General features: G+C 39.6%; 2 protein-coding genes across 11 annotated transcripts in view; one reads left to right on the top strand and one right to left on the bottom strand.

Moving 5' to 3' along the window:
- The window catches only part of Ppt1 (palmitoyl-protein thioesterase 1), a 28,965-nt gene extending 24,029 nt beyond the window's left edge, over positions 1-4,936 (top strand). Inside the window, exons 7-9 of one of the 2 annotated variants that reach the window (XM_015485213.2) lie at positions 162-260; positions 1,934-2,005; positions 3,552-4,936. In XM_015485213.2, the coding sequence (XP_015340699.1) occupies positions 162-260; positions 1,934-2,005; positions 3,552-3,674 (294 nt within the window). In that variant the 3' untranslated portion in view covers positions 3,675-4,936. The remainder of the gene's footprint in view (positions 1-161; positions 261-1,933; positions 2,006-3,551) is intronic. The other variant, XM_048815676.1, reaches the window with a different exon arrangement.
- Positions 4,937-5,003: 67 nt separating this feature from the next.
- Cap1 (cyclase associated actin cytoskeleton regulatory protein 1) overlaps positions 5,004-21,002 on the bottom strand; it is a 27,639-nt gene continuing 11,640 nt past the window's right edge. For 6 of the 9 annotated variants that reach the window (XM_015485207.2, XM_015485212.2, XM_015485211.2 and 3 more), the window contains 12 exons: positions 17,628-17,749; positions 16,952-17,052; positions 15,097-15,174; positions 13,399-13,542; positions 13,214-13,299; positions 11,264-11,369; positions 9,586-9,763; positions 7,637-7,818; positions 7,335-7,458; positions 7,103-7,185; positions 6,633-6,776; positions 5,004-6,176 (listed from right to left, as the gene is read on the bottom strand). In XM_015485207.2, coding sequence (XP_015340693.1) covers positions 6,093-6,176; positions 6,633-6,776; positions 7,103-7,185; positions 7,335-7,458; positions 7,637-7,818; positions 9,586-9,763; positions 11,264-11,369; positions 13,214-13,299; positions 13,399-13,542; positions 15,097-15,174; positions 16,952-17,052; positions 17,628-17,739 — 1,422 coding nt within the window. In that variant the 5' untranslated portion in view covers positions 17,740-17,749 and the 3' untranslated portion in view covers positions 5,004-6,092. Of the gene's footprint in view, positions 6,177-6,632; positions 6,777-7,102; positions 7,186-7,334; positions 7,459-7,636; positions 7,819-9,585; positions 9,764-11,263; positions 11,370-13,213; positions 13,300-13,398; positions 13,543-15,096; positions 15,175-16,951; positions 17,053-17,627; positions 17,753-21,002 lie in introns of all 9 variants that reach the window. The other 3 variants (XM_015485208.2, XM_048815673.1, XM_015485210.2) reach the window with 1 other exon arrangement.

The raw sequence follows: 21,002 nt of genomic DNA on the forward strand, positions 1-21,002 counted from the left end.
CTACTCAGGGCATAATCTAGGCAGAAAGCTGGAAAAGCAGCCCATGCTCATGGGAATGAAACTGTTGCCCAGGGTCAGGAAGACAAAGCACTGAGAGGCTTTAATCCCTCTGTTGGAAAGTGATGGTAATGATTCTGAGGTGCTGCTGGCCTTTCTTCCAGAGTGTCAATGAGTCCTACAAAAAAAACCTCATGGCCCTGAAGACATTTGTGATGGTGAAATTCCTCAATGATTCCATTGTGGACCCTGTAGACTCTGAGGTGAGGTACTACTTAGGCCAGAGCATGCCAGGGACTGAGAGTGGCACTAAAACACAGCTGCCTACTGGGCAAAATCCTTTAGTCTTCTCCACGTACATTAGTTGTTATTTTGTTCTGTTTTTGTTTTTTGTTGTCAGGATTGAACCTCGGGCCTTGTGCTTGCTAGGCAAGCACACTACCACTGAGCTACATCCCCAGCTCCACCTACTTCCGTACAGAGCAGTGGTTCTGAGCTCCATAAATGAATACTGAATTGGTTGTAATCCTGAATTCCACCCCAGAATTTTATGTAAGAGTATGTGATTGCATTCTCTGGAGAAGGATCTATAATTTTAGTCAGATTTTCAGAGATCTATGACCCCCAAAAGGTTCAGGAATTTATAAATTCCTAAATGTAGGCTTGATTTGGCTTTGACCTATCTTTCCACCTTCATCTCCCTTCATATCATTTACTTTTTTGATCAAGCCATATTGTAGTATTTGAAATGCCCCAAACTTGGCATGAGCTTTTCCCCCTCTTGCATGCCTTTGCTCATGCTTTTTCATTTCTAGAATGTTTTTTCCTGTCTTAACTCCTATTTGTCTGTCAAGGCCAAATGCAAATGTTACTTCCTCTAGGAAGGTGTCCTTATCCCCAGAATTTGCTTCCTCTTTTATATCATCACCAGCCCCTAGTAAAGCCCTCCTCACATTGCCTCAGACCACCAGTGGGTGGCAAACAGGCCTATAGGACGAAATCCAGCCTGCCAGTTTTGAATGACCTGTGAGCTAAGAACTTTATTGATTTAAATTGTTGGGAAAAAAACTAAAAAGTATATTTTATGTGAAAATGACATGAAAGTAAAATTTCCGAATCCATAAATGGAGTTTCATTGGAATACAGCTGTTATCTGTATATTATCTGTGGCTGCTTTTGTGTTAAAATGGCAGCAATGAGTAGTTCCAAACATACAGCTCTAACATTTTATATCTAGCCTTTATAAAAAGAAAAGTTTGCCAGCCCTCTGCTAAACAATGAATTGTCTCTGTTCCTTGCTAGACTGGGAGCTTATTAGAAAAAGAGATCATATATTCACCTTTGAATGGCTAGAGTTCAGCACAGGGATTTTTCTTTTTCTTAAATTTTATTTTGTTTTTTTTTAGTTGTAGTTGGACACAATATCTTTTTTTTTTCCCTTCAAAACATTTTCTTAGTTATTGATGGACCTCTATTCAATTTATTCATTTATATGAGGTGTTGAGAACCCAACCCAGCGCCTCACACATGCCAGACAAGCACACCACCACTGAGCCCCAGCCCCAGCCCCTGGACACAGTATCTTTATTTTTACGTGGTGCTGAGGATTGAACCCAGCCCCCCCCCCCCAATGTGCTAAGTGAGCACTGTACTGCTGAGCCCAGCCCTCAGCACACGGATTTTCAAGATTGGTATACAATAAGAAAAGGAAGCAGAAATTCTGAGGAGATGGAAAGCTCTTTGGGAAGATTAACTCATCCCTCAGGATTAACCTTTAAAACAAAGTGACTTAAGATATCCCCTTATCCATTTTTCCTTCTTGCTAGCTACATATATAGCTTTGGGATATTTGTTGATATGGTAGCCAGTGTCAAATGAATTTGGCAGTATGTGCTGAGTATCTGACCTTTTTTTTTTTCCTCTCTCCCTCCTGCAGTGGTTTGGATTTTATAGAAGTGGCCAAGCCAAGGAAACCATTCCCTTACAAGAGACAACTCTGTACATACAGGTAACTGGGAGAGAAAGATCATCTTTCATCTCTGGTTCCTGAAGCTCCTGGGTTCTCTGGTGCTAGAGCCTTCCCCTGCTCTGCCTAAGGAACCATCTGACTCCTGTCTGATGTGGACAAGTCTTGGTAGGATGATTATTGCACTAGCTTCTCAGGCACTGGCTTATCAAAATTCATTGGGTCATAAGGTAAGACCTGTCTCATGGTTTTCAAGCAAAAACAAGAACAACATTGGTAAGGCTTTCTTCTTGAAGAAAAGATTTGGAACTGGCTTCCTTTGTAAGGTGGGTTTTGCTACAAATCCAAGAAGCCTCCATAGAAATGAAAACAGAACAGAGAGCTACTTTCCAAAAAAAAAAAAAAAAAATCACAGACATAAAAATCCTGTTTTTAAATTAAACATTGGGGGACTAAGGATATAGATCAGAGCACATGTTTATGTAGCATGTACAAGGCTATGATTTTGGTCCCCAGCACCAAAATATCAATAAAGATGGCATTGACGAAGAGAGCTCCTTCTGCAGGTCAAGCAGGTGTAGAGTTGTTAATTTTGTTCAGTAATAGGTCTGTTTCTTAAGAAGAACCTGCAATATTTCACATCATTATGGGCCTGCTGCACACTAAGGGATTTATATTGGAGTCAGAATCTCTCACAAATGCACAATCACCATCTCCTAGAATTCTTCCACTTTTCAAAGGCCATCTTATCCTCTTGACTTTTCTCTTGCTTTTTGTGTTCCAGCCTGGGTAAGGTAGAAGAAAGGGCAGCTAGGATCTGATTCAGAGTTTTGGAAATTTCTCCCTGAGAAATTCAGTCTGATGGTAGCCATAGCAGAAACGCCATTTTGGCCCTGCCATAACTGCTCATCTTCTCTGCCAGAGGCAATTATGTGTGATTGTTATTAAGAATTGGGTATGTTTAGCAACCTGCTTGTAATCCCAGCAACTCCAAAAGCTGAGGCAGGAGGATCACAAGTTCAAAACTAGCCTCAGCAACTGAGCAAGGCCCTTTGCTACTTAGCAAGACACTGTCTCAAAAAATAAAATGGGCTGAAGATGTGGCTCAGTGACTTAAATGCCCCTGGGTTCAATCACCAATACCCCGCCTAAAAAAGAAAAAGGAATTTGGTATGTAGGGGCTGGAGATGTAGCTCAGTAGCATGTGTGAGACTCTGGGTTAGAAGGTTAGAAATCCAGCACCACAGGGGTGGTGGTGGTGGGGTACAGAATATAGCTATATAAAATAATTTCAAATTGCACATACATTTAATGCTTAGTGAAAACTGAAGGAGGTGTCCTTTTTGACATTTTCTAACAATATACACCTGGGATTGGGGATATAGCTTAGTTGGTAGAGTGCTTGACTAGCATACACAAGGCCCTGGGTTCAATCCCCAGCAACCACCACCCCCGCCGAAAAGAAACCAGTATAATAGTACACCTCTAAGGTACTAAGGGAAAAAATGCATTTTGAGAATATATAGCAAGTGAACATTGTCACTTTACTGTTTTACTTAAACCTTTCATTATGCCTTTCTTTCTGCAGGACCGCCTGGGGCTAAAGGAAATGGACAAAGCTGGACAGCTGGTGTTTCTGGCTACAGAAGGGGACCATCTTCAACTGTCTCAAGAATGGTTTTATGCCCACATCATACCCTTCCTTAAATGAAGCCCCTGCAGTTCACAACACAGCTCAGGGAGTCCCTAGCTCTCCCAAACTACATGGAACAGTTCTTCATGCCCAACCCTGAGCTCAGATCCAGCTTGCAACTAATCCTTCTCTCTAACATGCCCTACTTGGAATGATCTAAGATCAGAATCTTGTCATTTGTTGCCTCCTATCACCATATGGTGTTGAATTCAAGTTTAATCAGCTAATAACCATGGAGATTGTTTTACAACCTTATGATGTGGTCAAGCTCAGTCTTAGGGAGTCTGCTGCAGATCGATGCCAAAATTGTGCCGGACACAGGTGACTGAACAAACTAAAGCAGTAGAGATTCTGAAGGCAACTCTAGCCACATTCAAGCAAGTAGAAGGCTGTTACCCAGGCCTGAGGTGCTCATATAAATACTTTGTGTTGCTGGTGAAGATTTAACTAGTGCTTGGGAAAATATTGCTTGATAAGGCTGCTTTCCTCTTTTGAATATGTTGCCTTCTGTGGTATTTAGCAATTACTAGACAGGTTCCACTGGCCTTCCATCTTGCCTCTATAAAACCACTGTCTCGTAAGGTAATAATGAATTAATTGTTTTGTCATTAAAAAGAGGGAAATAGCACCCAATTGGGTTGCTTAAAAGAGAAAATGTATACCTTGCATAACTTAAAAGACAGTGGCAGGGTAGGGTATGACCATGAAGAAAACAGGATTGGAAATAAAAACAAGGCAGCTGGTTCTTTCCATTCCATCTTTCTTAAGTGGCATGGATGTAACTACTCTATTACTGGCTTTAGCAGAGCATGGGAGAAACAATGTAGAGAGATCAGGTTTTCTAACTTCCACCCCACAAGTCATATTTACCAGCGTATCCCAAACTGAGATGTTCTTTGAGAGAAGGACAAAACTTGAAGAATACTGTATGTTCCTTCTCTGAGATGAACCCACATCAGACTAAGGACTGAGAATTCCTAATGAATAGTAAAGGAAAATACCCATTAATCTACCATTTTCTACCTTATTTGAGCATGGAAGTCTTAGCCCCCACTCTATGAAGACCTATCAACACTTTCTGGACAACTTCTGTAGAATGCCAAGCTGCAGAAATGATTAAGATGTTTTCATGAAAGAACCTTGTTTGTGCTGCAGTTTACCTTTTACCTTTTCTTTTTCCTCTCTCAAGCCTTATTCTTCAACTGAAAGATAAGGATTAAGGACAAGAAGTGGGATGTGAAAATTTTATGAGGTTGTCTAAAATAAAGAGTAATTTCTTATCCTTAGTGTTATTTTTCTTTTCAATATTTTTATATCTCTGTTTAGCAAATATCATAGGTAAATAAGCAAGTTTGGTATTAACTTTATTCTATTTTCTGTATAACTTTAAGTACATAAAGGTTTATTTCCACAGGCCTTAGGAAATGGGTAGAAGTCACAGGACAATCTCTCCTCCCACCGAAAAAAAAAAAAAAAAAAAGTTGCATATTTTGGTAAGTGTGTCCTAGAGGGGAAAACTGATATTAGCAATGCTGTGCAAGATTCTTACATAAATTGAGACCTAAAACCAACCTGCAGTGGAGGTTTTAGTCCTCTGCTCAGGGATCTGGACAGGAGCCCTAAGCTGTTGAGCATGACACGCAAAAGGAGGCAGCAAAGGTGGATGACAGGCACCTAGCAGGGGAGGAGGAGGAGGGTCCCATTCCTTGGAATGGCGTGATGTTTTTCTTTTAAAGTTATCTCTGTAGGAAGGTGCTGAGCAGGGATCCCAGAGAAAGAAAGGGTACAAGACCCATAGCACTGCTACTGCAGCCAGGACTGGAGAACCTACTGTCTCATGATCGAGGCAGACCCAGGATGGAATGCAGAATAAAGGAATGCTTAAAGGAAACAAAAGTTTGCTTGGAATGCTAGATGGCCAAGCCTCAGCTGTTGGTCCAATGCAACCCTTGCCTCACTTGTCAACAGTGAAAAATTAGTTTGGTTAGGAAAACTATCAGGAATCATACCAGCTTCTGCTACCTCCATGCTCATTGTTAGGGAAAAAAAAAAAAATTAACTAGTGTGCACATTCTGATCTGTTAACTCCTGGGACTGTTTTATTCCTCCCAAAGGACTGTGTGTTGGAAGAATAACCTCCAAAAGCTGAAAGCTAAATTGCACCAGTCCAGGTCTGCAGTTCCTTAAGAATGGACTGGTGGTGTGGCTACACCGATATGGAGAAGCTGCACCTTCCTGCAGAGGATCAACTGACCTGCTATCCCACCCCAAATCTTAGCCTGAGGTATATTCAGTGAAGGCAGGTAGCTGGGCTTCTCAGAGCAGAGAAGCAGTTTAAGAGCAGAAAGGTAGAGGAAATCTAGAAAAGAACCGTCTTGATAACAGATTTATCCCATGGTGTGAAGGGAGAGGGCAAAGAACCCACTGGCACTTTGCTTATCCAGCAATTTCTGTCACTGTGGTGACCAACTTCTGCCCATTCCATAGGGTCTTGAACTGCTCAGGGACTGGGAACTCATTCTGCAAATAATGAAGAGATAATAGGTTGAAATCTAGGCTAAAGAACAAGCTGGAGCTAAATCTCACACTTTTTCCATTTCTTGCTTCCACTTAACCCAGACAGCAGGGTAGGATGGAGTGACACAAACTGAAGCCACCCAGTCATGCTGTGTTATACTGTTCAGTGATCTGTAATCTTCAGACACACTGTGTGAAACAAGAAGATGAATGCTTTAATAGTGCTAGCTTCATAGGGTGCTGGGACTCTTTTTCCTACCCTGAGTTCAAGAAAATAAAGGCAGAAACCACCTTCCTTTGGAGCTCCACTACATGGGACTACCTTGTTTCTGTGCACTTCTATTTGGTTTGCATTGGTGTCCAATGTCCTTTAAATAGCTTTTTTTTTGAGTGCAAGATGTCTTATTAAGTCCCTTCTGCTTTTATCATTATACTACTAAAAGAAATCAAGAAACTTACAAAGTCACCGCCTTCTGTAGGAATGAGGACATTCATCTCAGAAGATTTGGCACTGACTATCTCACAATCCAAAGAATTCTTGCTCAGGTAAGCATGGCAGCCATCTGTTTTGTTAATGGAAATGGTTGGCACTTTACCCATTACCTGCAGAGAAAAACAAGAGAACTGAGTCCCAGAAGGCAGGGAAAGACAATAGTAAGGTGTAGGGAAAGTTTTCACTGTTTCGCGTGATTTAGCAACTACATGAAAAAGCTCTCAGGTGCACAACAGATACTAGATACTGGGGGTGGATTGGGATGGATGCTGGAAAGAGCTCCCTTGAAGCGCCAACCCTCTTCTGCTACATCCAAAGCAGCTCAGCTTACAGACTTTGTAGAATCAGATTCCTACCAAGGCAATATCTATGAGTCCACTGTCTCTTTCAATTAATACCTCAGAGACCAAAAGAAGGAGCCAAGATATCAGGTTACCTGAACTTTGACATCCCTACTATTGATTATCTCCACGATGCCCACCACGTCATCAAATACCAGACCAAGTTTCTTACAGTTATCTAGGAGAAGAAAGGAAGCAGGACAGCAGTGTAACTTTAAAAGAAAGTTAACACATTTTTTAGAATCTTTAGGATGAAGGTAGGCAAAATGGTTCTAGCCCACTCAGGCTATACCACAGAACGTGCCCAGGACAACTACAAAGACTCACCTACTGTAATAGAGTTAATTTTGCCCTTGATTTGCAATGTCGTGTTGACACACTTGTATATGTAAGCCACCTGTTTCAGTTCTGTGTCATCAATCACCAGGTTGGAAACATTCTCCTGATTTTCCTGTTAAAGAGATACTCCAGAATTCTTATCATAAAGCACACACCAACAACAATAAGAGGTTATTCCAAACTTTTGTTCTTCCACTGTAAGTCAGAACCCTGACATTCATTTGTCTGAATTCTGTTTAAACCCCCTGTCCTCACTCCTCCTTCCCCTACTCCAGGTATTTTTAACTCACCACTCTCCACTTCTTGCCCTCCAGTTCAAGGAGAGGTGGCTCCTTTGTGGCTGGTTTGGAGGATGGAATGGTTTGGGGTTTAGGTGCAGAAAATGGTTTGGGACCACTTCGTACTGGGCCACTCTGAGCCTTCAGGGCAGGGTTCTTGTGAGTCTTCATATCATCAGATACGTGTTTCAGGGCTGTAAGAACAACAGCTACCTTGTTCCCGTTCTTCCTACAAGAGCTTTGGGCTGAGCCAATTATCAACTTTTGCCATTGGAAGTTAAACTGATTGTTAGTAGAAAATTTAAAGCAAAAACTGGAGACTTTGGGATGTTTTCTTATAAGCAGTTTTGGAGAAGTACTTTTATAATTTCTCTTCTCTCCCTAGGTTAAATTACATGACTTCATTAAAAAAAAAAAAAATGCACAGGGCTGAGGTTGTGACTCAAAGTTAGAGCACCTAGCATGCATGAGGCACTGGATTTGATCCTCAGCACCACATAAAAATAAAATAAAGATATTATGTCTACCTATAACTAAAAAATAAATATTTTTAAAAAATGTGTGTATGTATATAGTTTTAAATGAGCAATACAGGGCAGGAAACATGATAGTAAAGAAAATTTGGTAAAAGGAAAAAAAAACCAAAAAACAAAACCCTCACCTCTAACTAACCTTCTTCCCCCAATACCAATGCCAATCATTGTGGAAAATATCCAGTATTTTTTTCTAGTCATATTGTTTTTATTTGGCCAAAACCGTATACACTATTAACAAAATTGGTCCAACCAATTAATGCTTAATAAAACCTGTTAACCTATGGTTCTAAAATATACCTATGTAGATATATATACTTTTTTAGTTGTAAATGGACACAATACCTTTAACTTATTTTTATACTGTGTTGAGGATTGAACCCAGTGCCTCACACATGCCAGGCAAGCGCTCTACCACTAAGCCACAACCGCAGGCCTTATATATTTATATAGCTAGATATATTAATACCTATCTATATCTGTCTCTCTCTCTCTCTCTATATATATATATATATAATTTTTTTTTTTTAAGAAAGAGATTCCATAATCTCCTTTAGTAGACTGACCCACACCTTACTCCTAAACATGGCCCAATCTATACTGACCCTAGAACCAATACTGGATGATGTTTTTAGTTCTACCACAGTCAATGGTTATAATTTATTTTCTGGCAGAGGGGAGCCATCTTGTGGAGGGGCTTGTAGTTGGTGGGGAGGACAATTAGATCCAACTTCTTCAGCTGGGCTGGGTCTACTGAGCCTCATAGTGGCTGAAAGTGGTTATAAGTTTACATTTTTTTCCCCTTTAAACATTACAAGTCTTTAGGTAGAAGAAAATATAATGGTTACATAATACCCCATGAATAGGATATAGCATAGTTAACTAGCCTTTTCCCTCACTGTTGGATATTTTTATTGTCACACCATTTTTAGTTACTATTATAATACAAAACTTTTTAAAAATATTTGAGTCAATTCCCAGAAAAGGGCTGTACAATTAAGACTTCCACCAGCTGTGTATAAGGCTTTCATATTTTATAACATTAGGTCTAGTCCTATGCAAACTTCCCATGTGGCTAATAAGCATCCTCTGAGAAAGTTAGCTCCTGACACAGTGAAATCCCAGAGGGACCATGTGGTACTATGGAGAAAGTTCTGGTGAAAACTGCCAGTACTGTATGGTTGGCACAAGAAGCTATTCTACATATGCTGTTTAATATTTAGTCACTTTCTCATGGGGCAGAGGGCTTCCCCCAACTGATATCACCTAGTTTCAATTTCAACCTAAATCATGTTTGCTGTCCCCGTGGGCAACCTGAAGGAAAGTGACACCCAAAAAAAGTCCTTCCACATGCAGATTAGCTATAGTGTCTGGTTGGTGAGCTCTAGTCCAATTTGCTGTACCAACTGTTCTTGCCAAAGTACTCACCATGTGTGATCCTCTCCCCCTGATTAATCTGTGCAAACAGGGCTGAGCGGGAAGCAGAGTCATCAGAGCCTGAACTGGTAGGGACTGGGGGTGGAGGTGGGCCTGGTGGGGGAGGAGGAGGACCAGATCCAACAGAGGGTCCAGATGGCAATCCACTCAGTTCTTTTGCCACAGGCCCCTGGAATATAAGTATAAGTTAATAGTCATCCTCTCTCTTCCACTCTGTACCATTCCCAGTAGGGACTCAAATGTGTCCAGTGTATCTGGGCTCTTTTCTATAGCCCTGAGGCAACAATTAACATCCCTACCCCAACCACATTTGGCTTTATTCCTTCTCAACCTTTCCCAAGGATCCCACTCTCAGCTCTTATTTCTCAACCTTCACATTTTACCTTTGACCTCACCTGACTCCCAACAAAACCCATATTTCTAAAAGTCTACTTGACATCTTCCTTAGTATGGTACCAGTACCTCAGATTAACACATTTAAGACTGATTTCATCATCTCTTGCCTGCTCCCTTATTTGTACATTGTTCCCTGGTCCCTATTTCAATGAAAAGACATCCAAGCTTGACTATTTGATCTTCTTTGAGGCTTCCAACTCCCTTGACCTCATTAAATTAATCTTGAAGCTATCTTCTGCAAATGCTTTTCTAATAGCCCCTGGCATCATGACCACTTCCATGGTCTGAGAATGAGCCCATACCCCTCACTCCTATTAAAGTAATACAGATTTTTCACAAGCTTATCTGATTCTATCCATAATTACTGATTTTCACATTATATCCCATTATATACTGATTTTTCACAAACACCATGGCTGGTTTTTCACTGTGAAGAAGTTATGGTTTCTTCTGTGATTTCTTTTGCAACTTTTTCTTTCTGTCTCAATCTTGCTTTTCTCTACTGTAAGGGCATCAAATATTCTTTTACCTAGTGGCCTCTTCTAGATCTTTCTGCAGCTCATCTAAAGTCAGAGCCATAGTCAGGCTGAGTCATGCGCAAGGGTTCATGCTGAACCTGTACAGTGGAGACAGGAAACCCCATGCCAAGTGCAACCACCACAAGAACCCTAGTATCTATAGGTGCCTTGAGGGCTGGGATAGTGTGACTCATTCATCTGCCTCCTCCCCTCTAACACCAATTGCTCTCCGTGACCTGTTTATTAAAACTGAACAGGGGGGTAGAGCATTTGCCTAGCATGTGTGAGGCACTGGGTTTGATTCTCAACACTGCATAGAAACAAACAAAATAAAAAGGTGTTGTGCCTGTCTATGACTAAAACACACACACACACACACACACACACAAAAAAAAAAAAACAGAACTCAATATTTCTTCTTTCTGACACTTGTTTTTCTTGGTACTGGGGATTGCTGAACCCAGGGGCCTCTTACCACTGAGCTACTTCCCATAGTCACTGATTCACCCCCTCAACAAACTTTTTTAATGTGGTAAGACAGGGTTGAACTGCTGAGGCTGACCTCCAACTTATGATCCTTCTGCCTCAGCCTCCTGAATTCCTAGGATTAAAGGCTGACTGAAACTTGCTTTCTTTACTTTCTTCTCTTTTTCCCTTTCCTTTCTACTCTCCACCAAAGAAAAACTAGCATTCCTTCTCAGGCCTTCTGGTTCTACGGTCCTGGAGAAATAGAGAAGGAAGGAAGACTCACTGACCGTTTTGCTCCAGGCCAGTCCAGTGGTATGGAACTCCTTGATATAAGCCTGTAGCTCTGTCCATATACTCAAGTATGCTTTGACCCAGTCCACATGTTTCTTATCCCTAAAAGAATTAAAAAGAACTTGTGATGGCAGTAAGTGATTCCAAAACCTCTCCTGCTTATAAGTCATATCTTCGCCTGTGGTGTTTCTTAGGCTCTGGTCAATGGTAGCTTTTCATCAATACTGGGCTTTTTAAAATATTTATTTTTGTGGTGTACTCCAGAGTAAACCCAAGGGCACTCTACCACTGAGCTACATCCCCAGAGTTTCTTTTTATTCTGAGACAGGGTCTCGCTAAGTTGCTAAAGCTAGTTTTGAACTTGTGATCCTCCTGCCTCAGCCTCCCAAGTAGTAGGAATTACAGGTGTGTGCCACTGTGCCCAGCCACTAAGCTTTTTTACTTTTATTTTTATTTTTTAAAGAAAAAAGAAAAGGGGCTGGGGTTGTGGCTCAATAGTAGAGCGTTCACCTAGCACATGCGAGGCCCTCGATTCAATCCTCACCACCACATAAAAATAAATAAATAAAGGTATTGTGTCCAACTACAACTAAAAAATAATTTTTTAAAAAAAGAGAAAAAATCCTAGCCAATTATCCTAATTAGACCAAACTCAGTAGGACAGGGACACTGGATTAGATCTCCTTCCATCTCTTATAGCAGCAATATTTCTCAAAACTTTCTTAAAAGCAAAATTATTTTTTCAAAGTAGGTCTTAGCCAGAACCTAACATGTAAAACACAAAAGCAAGTATTTTGTGCATGAAGCCATGGTAGAACCAAGATTTCTGAGGCATCACTATGGAACTCAAGGACTCGAAGAAACTCACGTGTCTCATGAGACAGTGTCTTGTGTTAATATGTTCCATCCCCTCATAAACAAACAAACAAACAAATGAACAAACTTTCCTTTAGAAAATAATCAGCACTGAATTATAAAAATAGAACTGCACTATGTTTCAGGTCTTCTCTATTCCTACCTATTAGCTATAAGACTTTAAGGTAACTTAGCCCAAGACCTACTTTCCTCAACTGCAAAATAATGAGGTAAATACAAATCACTGTGATGTTCATTCCAGTTTGCTAGAGAGATCAAAGATGTGCCTGGTTTTCTGCAACACGTTTCATACAAATGAAGGCTTATTTCTTGCACAGAACAGTTACTCAACAAATGTTGGTTGACCAGTGATGGTCAGAGGTGTTTAGAAAGCTATGTAACTAAGTAATTGCTGCTTACAGTCACTCAAGTTCAAAATTAGCAATCGAGAAGCCAGTGAGGACAGGTCTGCCTGTGTGTTAAGACATAAAATAACCTTCCTAGCTTCATGCCTGCATTGGCAAGGCAGCCTTACTCTCTCATTTTACCTGACTGCATTAATAGTCATGGTATTTTCTAGCTAAGTCCTACTGAACCCCTTGCCATGGCACCAGTGAGAAATCTGTGATAGAGGAACAAAATCTTGTATAAACAGGCAAATCAAAGGACATTAGTCCACATTACCTACAGCAAAATTTCCTAAGCTGGAAGGGTAAGAATCAGAAAACTAAAAGGGTCTCTACCAACTATGGAGGAAAAAAAAGAGATGTGAAAGCAGAAACACTTCCTGCTTGCAAATGTACCTTCAATGAACCAGTATTTAGCACGCTTTTTAGAAAGTAGCCCTGGAGCTGGGGCTGTGGCTCAGTGGTAGAATGCTTGCCTAACATGCGTGAGGCACTGGGTTCGATCCTCAGCACCACATAAAAATGAAAAAGATATTGTGTGCCACCTACAACAACAAAAAAAAGTAGTCCTGAAAATAGAGAACTGACACAGAAGCCACGGATAGCCTTAATTAACCAAAGTGCTATTCCAGGAAGTAACCAGCTGGATTTGTCCTCTACCCCTTGAGGAAAAGCTAGACTTACACATCTTTATATTCCTTAAGGACTCGGTTTGTATAAAACATGGCAGCATCAGTCATTTCTTTCACATAAGGACCAGGTTTGGGAGCCTAGAGAGAAAGAAGCAGTCAGTTATTTAGCTTTTCCAATCTTATCTTCTTCCCTCTTTGAGTGTATCCCTTTCATCTCCTGAAACTAATGCTGCTCACCATAGCCACCCAACCCAAGGCTTGGATGCTTTCACTGACAGCAGACAGGTGATTGAACAACTTGCTGCCTCTGTTCTTCTCCCGAAAAGTTATCACTTCTTGGATCTGCTCTGAGATGGGTGCCAACAGGTCAGAAAGCTTATTCTAGGAAAAGAGACAGGAAAAGGTTTAGATTAGAATCTTTCCTCAAAAGCTGTATATGTTGGTCAACTCTGATCCTGAAAGCAAGAAATCTTTATGGAATACAATGAGCACATAAATAAATATTCATCCTATCCTGATTTACATGACTAAAATACTCCTCATCATCTCACCTCTGCATAAAGTTCCAACTCCTCAGGATGGGTTGTGTGGTTCTTCATGCTTAGTACCCATACTCCAGTTATACTACAAAACCACCATCATTTCAGTTACTTGTCTCTTTTCTGTCCTACTAACAGGATATATTAGTTTATGTCTGCATCTTGTGATGATGTTTTCTTTTTCCATCTATCCAAATATTTCTCCAACCCCAGCCACACCAGCCTCCTACAACATTTACAGTTAGCAAAGTTAATTTTGGCACTTCACTATACACCAGTACAATGGACCCATGTGAGCATGTTTTTCTTTCTCATTAATTCTTCAAAGGCCAGGGGTTTTGTCTTAGTTCTCCTTTGTCATCATTATAGCCCTCAATGCATTGTTAACCATATAGCAGCTGTTGAATAGAGATGTAATGAATCAAATGTAATTAGGGGACTTGACATTTGAGCAGACAGCTCAGCAAAACAGATGGATCTTAAGTTTCAGTGTTTATCCTTCCTTCAAAGCTTCGTTTCCAAATACCTCAAATCTTAGGTCTTTATATGAATACTGTCTAACCAGGAGTCCGCAAATATTTTCTCTGAAAAAACCAGACAATAAACACTGGTTCCAAAAAACCCTTCATTTACAAAAATAGGTGGTGGACTAGATTTGACCTGCAGGCTGTGGTTTGCCGCCCCTTCTATAGCAAAGAAAATGTAACAGTGTCTCAGCTGCTTGACTTATGATCAAGTGTGGGTTTAGAGAATATATTTAGATAAATAGCCATTCAGGGCAGATTAAAGACTAAACTCTAATATATTCAAATTATCTTACATTATTTTTACAAACTATGTAATGACCCATGCCAAGGTCAAGGCTTTTAATAATACAACAGTAGCAGAAAGACTGCTGGATTACCCTCCTATGCCTAGAATACTAAAAATCTTCCATTCTGAGAAACATCTCAGCTTTTTCTAATTCAGTTTTTCACATCCTGCAGCATAAAATTTTGAGTTGGGGTAAAATTAAAGGGAAATTTTCCCCAATCAGTGAGTAATAAGGGGAGAAGCAGTACTTCAGATGTTTTCAGATTCCATAGAAGCTTTACTAAATCCTACCCATGATGAAGGAGGAGAACTATCTCTACAATAATAAGTTGTATATTCAGAGAAGTGGCTAAGTCCCATGGGTAAATAAATCCTAAGCAAAATGAGAGGGAGGAAAAAAGCCAGTACAGACCAATAAATACTCAATGGCACATTCCCATGATGGCACTTTTAAGTCTGACTCTAACCCTGGGACATTGTGTGAATGTCTGGTAGGTCTTACCATGCTGTGATAACTTAGCAGAAATCTCTCAATTTGACCTAAACATAAAACCAAAACTAAACCAGCTAGTCATCAACTTACACCAGCTGGCTGCTGACACTGAGATGCTGTAACCAGGAGAGCTCGCTCCAACTTCAAACCAGTGTGGACCATCTCTGCCTGCAGGAGAGAAGCAAAATCAGCTCTATCGATGACACATTACAACTGGAAAGATCCTGATAAGAATAACCTGAAACCTCTACTTCCATGAGGTCTGGTAGCACCCAGGACCTTCATATTGTTTTCCTCATGAATTCCAGATTCGAGAGACTGATATCAGAATCACATTTACTACTGTTCCTGCTAAAACAAATCAGGGATATGTAGCCAGATTTAGGAATGAAGATAATCAGGGCTAGCTTCAGATGAAGACAAGTTAGCCACTTCACATACGTTGTTTCTGATATGCACTGAAAAATCCCTCCTCACATCACCAAAATTAATAAAAACAAAAATCACTTTCCTCAAAAACTGGAGGTAGGAGTAAAGGCAAAGGCCCAAATGTATGCCTAAAATTTTTAAGGTATTTACTCCTTCAGGTTAAGTTATTGCTCAAATGCTAGATCATGCATACAATTAATGAAATCAACTCAGTGAGACATAACCAGTATTTTTTTTAAGTTATAGACAGACATAATCTTTCTTTAAATTTATTTTTATGTGGTGCTAAGGATCAAACCCAGTACCTCACACATGCTAGGCAAGCACTCTACCACTGAGCTACAACCCCAGCCCATAACCAGCATTTTATTAAAAGTGAAAACTAATAAAGTAAGAGAGCAGCAAACTAAATTGCAATTATTTCCAAAACAGTGAAAAAATTAAAAAATGCAATATAACTAGTCATATAACTATTATAAGCACTACTTTGTAAATACATACGTGTGTGTGTGTGTGTGTGTGTGTATGCCTTTATTTTATTTATTTATATGCAGTGCTGAGAATTGAACCCAGTACCTCACATATGCTGGGCAAGTACTCTACCATGAGCTTACAACCCCAGCCCAAAAACTTTTTATCTCAGTTACAAATGTTATTTCTTACTAAGGGGTCATAGTCAAAAGAATTTAAGAAACTTAAGGTTACTAAGCACTACTAAAATATAAAAGTACTACTAAAAGAAGATAATCTATTTTCTTCTGAATTTGCATTTTTCAAAGATAAAAAGTGATGCACATTTTAAAATTCTTTCAAATGTTATAGAACTATATAAAGAAAAAAGGCAAGCTCCCCCACACCTGTGTAAGTCCAAGTTCCAGTCCTATTCCCTAGAGCTAAGACCACTGTCAACAGCTGGTATATGAGTGGCTTAGGGTTTAAGTGAGGAAGAGTCTAAAAATGGGTCATTCAGTGCATTAGTAGGAAAGTTCTGGGTTCCAAAGAGAGGCAGGATGTATATGAAGAGTGGAGTATGTGATGGTAGTGGTGATAATGTAGGAAACAGAAAGGAGGTGGTAAATAGGCAACCATCATTACTTATTTCATATTCTTGCAGTGGGTCAAATGTGAAAATAACCCACATTAGCATAACTAATACCTAGCAAACACAGTTTTGTAAAGGCTAAGTCATGATAATAACTCCTTGGAATAAGCCATCCTAGGCCTGGTTACATAATATGTTGGGATCAGGCTGGTAGCATATTCTTCATCACAAAAATGAACAGAGTCCGATTTTATACAACAAGCAAGCTTTCTATATAAAGAAACCCACACAGAATATGTAATAAAGGCAGGATACCTAGAAAAATGAAGACTCATTTCTGTGCCTGGAATGAACTCCTTGGTGCAGGTACAGAAAAAGGAGTCAGGAGCCTCTCAAAAGGGTTCTTAAACCAAGGATAAGTGGGATGTTAAGAAAACCACCAGCCTTTAAAAGGAAAGGGCACAACATCCTTACATGTTTCTGTACGTCTCCTCCAATCTCTTTACTGATCTTCAAGTACTCTGCCACAGGACTGGCAAGCAGTGAGTCAAATGCTTGCACATATGGAACTGCTCCTGGTAAAGACAAACACACCAGGAAGAATCATTCACAATCCAAAGGATGTGCACTTTAAAGCACACTTCCCTGTGAAAATGGGGGAGAAGGGACAAGGTAGTATAGTACACAGAATACTGGAAAGGGAGTCAGGAAACCCAGGTTCCAGTTCTAATATCACTACTAACTCTGAGCTTAATTTTCTTTATCTATAAAATGAAAATAAACAAAATGATCCTTCAAGATTCCTTTTAGCTCTAACATTCTATTTTCAATTAGTGCTTGTGCAAAATGGTTGATCTGACAATCATTTGGAGAAGAAATTTTAATATCACTTGTCATTTGACTTAAACTGGAGTCATCTGCTAAAAAAGAACTGGAAATATCACACAAGCAGGAAGTTCTTGTGTTAAAATAACTTAACCACAGGCCTCCCTGCACAAGTCACTTCCTCCCTATCTGTTCACAGCAGTAAGAATTAGAAGAAACAAACTACCTAGAATAAGTGTTTTGGCTCCAAAGAAAATTCACTATGACAGAAAAATTAAGGCCAAGACACTACTCAAGACATTCTGCTGGGCTGCAGACTTCTTACCTTTTGAAGGACTGTCTCCATATCCTAGATGCATGTCAGTGGTATGGGATACTGCCTCCAGGCGGCCTACTGCCCTCTCCAATCTTTCTACCAGATTTTGCATGTCAGCCATAATGTACCACCTGCTGAAACAAATGTCATTTGTTACTTTAATATTACATAGCACCCACAGGAGGTGACGATAATATTAAGATGGAAAAGTCGTCTAACAAATTTGCAAAATTATATAAACTTCATTAAACAAGAGAACTACTTAGAAAAAGGTATTTACTAAAGCAAATCATACTCATTCACATACTTATTGACTATTATAACACTAACAAGCATTTGCATAGATATTTAGAATTTACAAGTATGGTCATTATCTCAGTTACTTAAGACTCCCAACAATATTGAGGAATGGAAGGATAATTACTACACTCCTAAAAATAGAAAACTAAATTTTAGTGACATTAAAGGACTTGCAAAATAAAGGACTTGTCTATAGTCACACAGCTAGTAATTGGAGAAGTCAGTAGTCAACTCAAGTCTGGCTCGAGTTCAGTGTAGTTCCCCTATAACTCTCAAACCCACATAACATCCCACTACCTGCATGCAAAATGTCCCAAACCAAGATGAATGGAATATTTGCCCTACCCTCAATTACTTGTGATCTATGGGGGAGATTTAACATATACACTAACAACTATAAAGTAAATAGAAAAAAAATGCTTAACGCAATGAACTGAAAATAAAGTGCCATGGGGTTTCAGGGAAGGAAGAGGGTTTCAGCTGGAAAGATCAGATAAGGATATCATGGAGAAACTGTCATTTGAGCCAGGTTTCAAATGAGGATGGGAAGGATCTGGATATGATAAAGAAGACTGAACACATTCAAAAGAGCTTGTTATATATTTTTCACAAGTACTAACTTACCTGAATTGCCTCATTTGATGTCTCAAATCCTAATGAAAGCAAACTCCAAAATACAAAGAACTTTATCTAACTTGTTCCTTATTATACTCTACCATCTAGATCACCACCTGACAGGTAGTAGGTGTTCATGCAGTTAGCTGGGCATGGTGGCATATGCCTGTAATCTCAACCACTGGGGAAACTAAGGCAAGAGGATTACAAATTCAAGGTCAGCCTGGGTAATTTAGTGAAACCCTGTCTCAAAATAAAATAAAAAGGGCTGGGGATGTAGCTCAGTGGTAGAATAACACTAAGATGTGTGAGGTCTTGGGATTCAGACCAGTACCATAAAAAATAATAAAAATTAAAAAGTTAATGAATCTAACATATAGTGTTCCAAAATGCTAAGACAAGGGTTCTTAAAGTTGTCCACACTATATACCTAAGTGTAAATAAAATGTCACCAATATAAATTTACATAAAGAACTAGAATCCTTGAGTGATCTTATAAAAATCAGTCAGTAAAATTTCAATTAAAGGGGCTAGAGTTGTAGCTCAGTGGTAGAGTGTTTGCTCCTCATGTATGAGACCCTGGGATCGAGCCTCAGCACCACATAAAAAAACAAATAAACAAAAACAAAGATATTTTTTAAAAATTTCAATTAAAGCCTTGACTTTGGAAGATCCTTCATTAATTAATTTAGGTAATTAAACTTGAAAGACTTTAACTCCTTTGGAAGATGCCTAAAATGACCACAGCAATTATGATTCACCCCAAAATGATGACATGCCAGAATATCTCAACACACTGTCCTCACTGTGAAAAAGATCAGCAGCTCACAAGACAATATAATCCCTGTCCATTCTTTTCTGTGTATAGGCCCTGGTCTCTCTGTGTCTAGTCACTTGTCAGAGAATCCTGTCTGAAAGACTCCCAAAGGCTAGTACATGACTGTAATACCAACTACTTGGGAGGCTAAGGAAAGTGCATCACCAACTTCAAGGCCAAGCTGAGCAACTTAGACCATATAGCAAAATAAAAAATGAAAAGGGCTCAGTGATAGAGAGCCCCTGTTCAATCCCCAATACCACAATAAACAGAGAAAGGATACCAAAGGAAAAAAATGACAAAGAGAACCAAATCAGTCTCCATTCCCTGGCCTGGAGAAAAAGCAGAAACTTCCAGATCTATACTCTATTCACAGATAGAAAAACTAGAAGCAGCCAATATACTCTCCCTTATGTTACACTATTGACCAATATCCAAAGTGGGTATTGGCCAAGGACAAACTGAGACATAATCCACACTTTATAAACCTAGAGGAGCTGGGTGTGGTGACAGATGCCTGTAATCCCAGCAGCTCAGAAGCCTGAGGCAGGAGGATCACAAGTTCCAAGGCAGCCTCAGCAATTACCAAGGCCTTAAGAAACTTAGTGAGATCCTGCCTCATAAATAATAAATAAATAAATAAATAAATAAATAAATAAGTGCTGGGGATGTGGCTCAGTGGTTAGGCACCCCTGGCTGAGTTCAATCTCCAGTACCAAAAAACTGTATTTAAAAAAAAAAAATCTAGGAGATAAGGCAAGGAAAACAATGAACTCCCAAGCTACCTTCCATGAATAGATATTACCCAGTTATATTATAAAACATATTCTTCATATACAATGGACACTACAAGTTGAGACTAGTGTTAACATGAAGACAGGAGTACAAGATGTGTAGGTTTGTACAAGCTGCCAGGGTTGTGAACAACAACCAATCTCAAAAGTTTAATAATACACCTCCAGGGGATTTTGGTTCCCTTTTTTTTATATTTAACTTGTACTATACAGGCTATATTTCTGCTGAGTTAAGAAGCATGAAAAAGAGACAATACAGCTACCACTTATAGCTAATCTCATTCTACCATTAATCAAACACAGAGGAAAAGTACTTGTTTTTTTTGTTTTGGTGGGGGAAGGGTGAGATTTGATATGTTATGGGAAAGAATGTCCTGAATTAAAGGGACCAAAACACACACCTTTTCTCACTCTCTAAAAACATTCACACTCTTTAGGTGGTCATGTGCACTCCTTGTAGTCTTCAGCTACTATTGTTGAAGTCTAACTAAGACACTTAGCTCATTTGCCAATGGTACCACCGCAACCACCTATAATTATAGATGCCTGGAGCAGCATATCCATCTTGGGCCATTCTTCTGTGATTCAGAATCTTGTATCCAGCACATCTTTACACAGATGTTCCAAAGGCAACTCAAACTGAAATATCCAAAACAAAACCCTAAAATTGCTCTCCTACCCCTGACTCTCACAGTCTCTACAATCCAACATTATCAGCAATTACTTGAATAACCAAGATGGTAACTGGGGAAGTCCTTTTTTTGTGGTGGGGATGGGGGTGGGGTGTTACTGGGAAGTGAACCCAGGAGTGTTTTACTACTGTGCTATATCCCAGACTTTTTTTTTTTTTTTTTTTTT

Source organism: Marmota marmota, unplaced genomic scaffold (genome assembly GCF_001458135.2).
Source record: "Marmota marmota marmota unplaced genomic scaffold, marMar, whole genome shotgun sequence".
Lineage (NCBI taxonomy): Eukaryota > Metazoa > Chordata > Mammalia > Rodentia > Sciuridae > Marmota > Marmota marmota.